This window comes from Gavialis gangeticus, unplaced genomic scaffold, assembly GCF_001723915.1.
Source record: "Gavialis gangeticus isolate Ggan-Ray unplaced genomic scaffold, GavGan_comp1, whole genome shotgun sequence".
Classification (NCBI taxonomy): Eukaryota; Metazoa; Chordata; order Crocodylia; family Gavialidae; genus Gavialis; species Gavialis gangeticus.
Genome location: NW_017729033.1, coordinates 60935726 through 60939469, shown reverse-complemented (window position 1 = coordinate 60939469; position 3744 = coordinate 60935726). Strand labels below are relative to the sequence as shown.

General features: G+C 40.5%; 1 protein-coding gene across 2 annotated transcripts in view; it reads left to right on the top strand.

The window, feature by feature from the left end:
* The first annotated feature begins 188 nt into the window (after positions 1 to 188).
* PDS5A (PDS5 cohesin associated factor A) overlaps positions 189 to 3744 on the top strand; it is a 156759-nt gene continuing 153203 nt past the window's right edge. For both annotated transcript variants that reach the window (XM_019526168.1, XM_019526167.1), the window contains exon 1: positions 189 to 374. In XM_019526168.1, coding sequence (XP_019381713.1) covers positions 255 to 374 — 120 coding nt within the window. In that variant the 5' untranslated portion in view covers positions 189 to 254. The remainder of the gene's footprint in view (positions 375 to 3744) is intronic.

The following is a 3744-nucleotide window of genomic DNA, read 5'->3' as shown; positions in this document are numbered from 1 at the left end:
GGGTGGCCAGGACTCGTCCCAGGAGAGGCGGCGGCCCTGCCCGGGGAGCCTCTGGCCGGCGGCTGGCGAGGCAGGGGGCCCGGGGGCGGGCGAGTGCCTGCTCGCCGAGCAGCGGGGCCTTCTGCGAATTGAGGTTTAGACCTGGAAAAAGAGGGTTAGAAAGTCGCTGCCATTCCGCTGAACTTTTGTTTTCTGACCGATAGAGGCCGGTAGAGGACTGTGCAGACGGAAAGTTTCTCACCAGCGGCCCAAGGATGGACTTCCCTGCTACCCAACCAAAACCTCCCAGCGATGGGAAGATCATCTGCTACCCTCCCGGGGTGAAGGAGATCACGGACAAGATCACCAACGACGAGGTGGTCAAGCGTTTGAAGGTAAGTGCACCCCTCCCCCAGCAACATTTGTCTCTAAGCGCTACCCAGAGCAGGAGTTTTCGGCTGGGCTTTGGCCTCCCGTTTTCTTGTATTCGAGGTGCCTCTTCCTTGTCTGCTGACCGTCGCAGAAATACTTACTGTTTTTGCTTTTCTTCAAAGGGCCACTAGTTGCTTTTGTTAATTGTGGCACCATTTTGCCTTGTCTGCGTTTTTATGTGTTCGCTTCAAAAACAATAGACAAATTAGCAGTGGGCTAATTTGTCTATTGTTTTGCAAGCTAGTGGTTTAAATGGGCAGGAACTAAGTCCACCATGGTTTGGAGGGGGGGTTAGGAGTGGAATTGTAAGTATGAACTACATGAGACTCAGGCTTTGTGGTAGATGTGCAGGTTCTTCTGGGTTCCTGTGTTTTGAAATGTATGTCGTAGAACAAGTGTGGTTGTGATGCGCTGGGTTAACCACAGTACAGAAAAGTTATTCAGCTTTAGGATGCCAAATGGCTGTTATTTATTATAAAGTTAATAATTTTTCTTTTATACTGTGTGTTAGATGCGTAGAAGTTGGCTTTCTGGAGTGTCAGGATTGGAAAAAGAACAGATTGCCCCTGAATTATGTAGAGAGGTATAGTTTGGTGTTCTCTGACTATTTTGTGTAACTAGGTAATTCTGTAAACTCAGTAGATTTTCATAAGTAAATGTATGTTTAGTTGCACTAAACAGTCAGTATTTATTTTGCATTTGAGGAAAAAAGAGTTTAAAGCCAGAAGTCAGCCTGCAGGGTTCTCTGAAATCCAGGAAAAAGAAGAAACAATGCACTTGTGACATTGCCTTCGCAAAGCATGCAAATAGAACTTATTAATTTTTAATGGTGCAAAATAATTATTTTTAAGTATATGCAGAAAATAGCGATGGGAGACAAGTATCTATCAAATATCAGAGCAGATCAGTTATTAATGTTGTGGCCCAGAAGCTCATGCAGAGTTGTCTAGGATTTGGTTTCATGCCCAGTATGTACAATGCTGGGCACTTCTAGGAGACTTCTGCCCTGTTCTCTCCATCTAATTTTATTGTGAGTCTCCCTTCACTGTAGTAGCTGGCTGCTTCACAAGAACAAAAAATAACAATTCCTTTTTTTGGTGGAAGCCAGTGAGCTAGATAGATGGGGTAGTTTTATAATTGATCAAAAAAAGCACTTGTGATTGAGGAGGAAGTGTGACACATGAATAAATTATTCAAAGAACTAAGCTTTACATTTTGTCCTTAAAGCTGCAAAGCCTGTGGCTATGTCTTGTGTATGTGAGTTCTATAATCCAGTTGCAACTTCTGTGAAAATTGTCATTTGCATGCACAGATGTCAACTAACTTAATTTTTTTTCATTGTTCCAATGAAACATAATTTTGGAATGGGTTTGGTACAGAAAAGATCTGTTAGCTGTAGTCAGTCCTAGCTCTGCAGAGCTTTGAATGCTAGGGCAGAGAGAGGCCTTCAGCTGAGCTTGTAATGATTGGGGAGCCAGTACAGTGAGCAGAGTGCATGGGTGAAGTGTTCCTGGTAACCTGTGTTGCTAAGTAAATGCTGTGTTTTGTACTAGTTGGAGCTTCTCAGAGTGTACAGTGCCAATTACAGTAACAGAGCCTCAAATTCATGAATGTATGTATCACTGTAGCCACATCCCTTCAGACACAACTTGTAGCAGATGGAAATGGGTGTTTCCTTTTCCTGTTTTGGCTATTTGGTGATCCAGTGATGTTGAGGCATTCAAAACCATCCAAAGAGTGCAGACTAACTTGCCATACGTAGTTTTTTTTTTTTTGTATATTAAGGGATATTATAATGGAGGCAACTGCTTCCAAGCATTTCTTTCTTCCCATTGGTACCACCTTAGTCTGGCCAGATCTTGATTTTACTTAAATGTTAGGACAGCTAGAAGATGATGTTACCAGCAAAGTGCTACTCTTTTTCAACTAAAAGACTTAAAGCTCTCTTATCCTTTTTCTCTTTATGTATGTCAATCAGCTTGACTAATGAAAATATACAGATTCACTTTTGTATTAACTTGTGGTTCTCATACTTACAATGGTTGTGCTTGACATATTTCAAGATAAAGTTGTTTGAAACAAGGAACACTTTCTAATGAAGTTTGTACTTTATTTAAAATTTGTTAAAGTTTACTTCTCTGTGTGTAAATTAAAGGTGCTATGTTTTTCTTTGTAAAGATACAACTTTGTGTTTTGGCTAGTAGTTAGGCCTCTCCCCAGAACTGAATTTCTCTAACTTGTTAAAGTCAGTTGAACTGTTTACAGGTAACATAATGTGACTTGTCCATAGAGCGCTTCTCTGCCATTGTGTTGTATTTTTGTGTCCAGACCTAGCACTTGTAATGAAGGCATTTTTTTTTATTATTATTATTGCAACTTGAGACTTTCTGGGCACCTGTCCTGTAATGCCTCAGCAGCAGATGTTTGTGCCAAGGACATTTTAAAACTTTTCCTATATCTTCCCTCTTTGTGCATAAGGTCAAGGCTAATAAATGAGGTTGATAAATGAACCTTACAGTGTTCAGATATTTGGATGATGTTATGAATGGTGTCCTGGAAAGAAAAATGACAAGAATTTTTTAAGCATCTTGCATCTTCTGGATGTTGGCCCTCTGGGGTAGTATGTTTGTATAACAGAATCCCTGGAGATCAGGCACTTAAAAGATGCCTATTGACTTCAGCAAATGTAGACTGACTTCAACACACACAGATTGGCACCCTCTTAACTTGGGGAAAAGTGCACTTCATAGTTATCGGAGAATTAATTTTAGCTGTTGGAAGTGTATGTCCCTACTACACACTGTGCCTGATTAGTTATGAAAATTAAATGCGGACCAAACCAGCAGCTAGCAAGGCAAGAGATGGTTAAGATTCACTACTTAACTTCTGACAGGTAAGCTGTTGCTTATGAAAGCTTATGCGTCTCTGAATTAATTAGTCTATAACATGCTGCTCTGCCCTGCCGCCTCCTTATTAGCATTGTACCTTACAGCTCCAAAATCTGTTTTTAACCAGTAGTGCCTCTGAGTGATTAGAGGCCCCATGAAAAGTTGCTTTGTGATTGTGGCCTTTATCCATTTCTTTTTTAAAAAATAGGTTCCAAGATTAAGTGTATGTGAATAAAATGTCTGTCAGTTCAAGTAAACTGTCACTGTACTCCCAGTATTGAATTCTTTTCTTTGGAAAATGCTGTGCCTGTTTTATCCTAAGTATATTAAGTGTTTCAAGTATGGAAGTTGTTTTGTAAACTTGCATTCTACCCTACTGCAAATCTCGTTCAGCTGTTGTGTACCTTATTAAAAAAGCATTTTTTAAATGCTCCATAGCTAAATA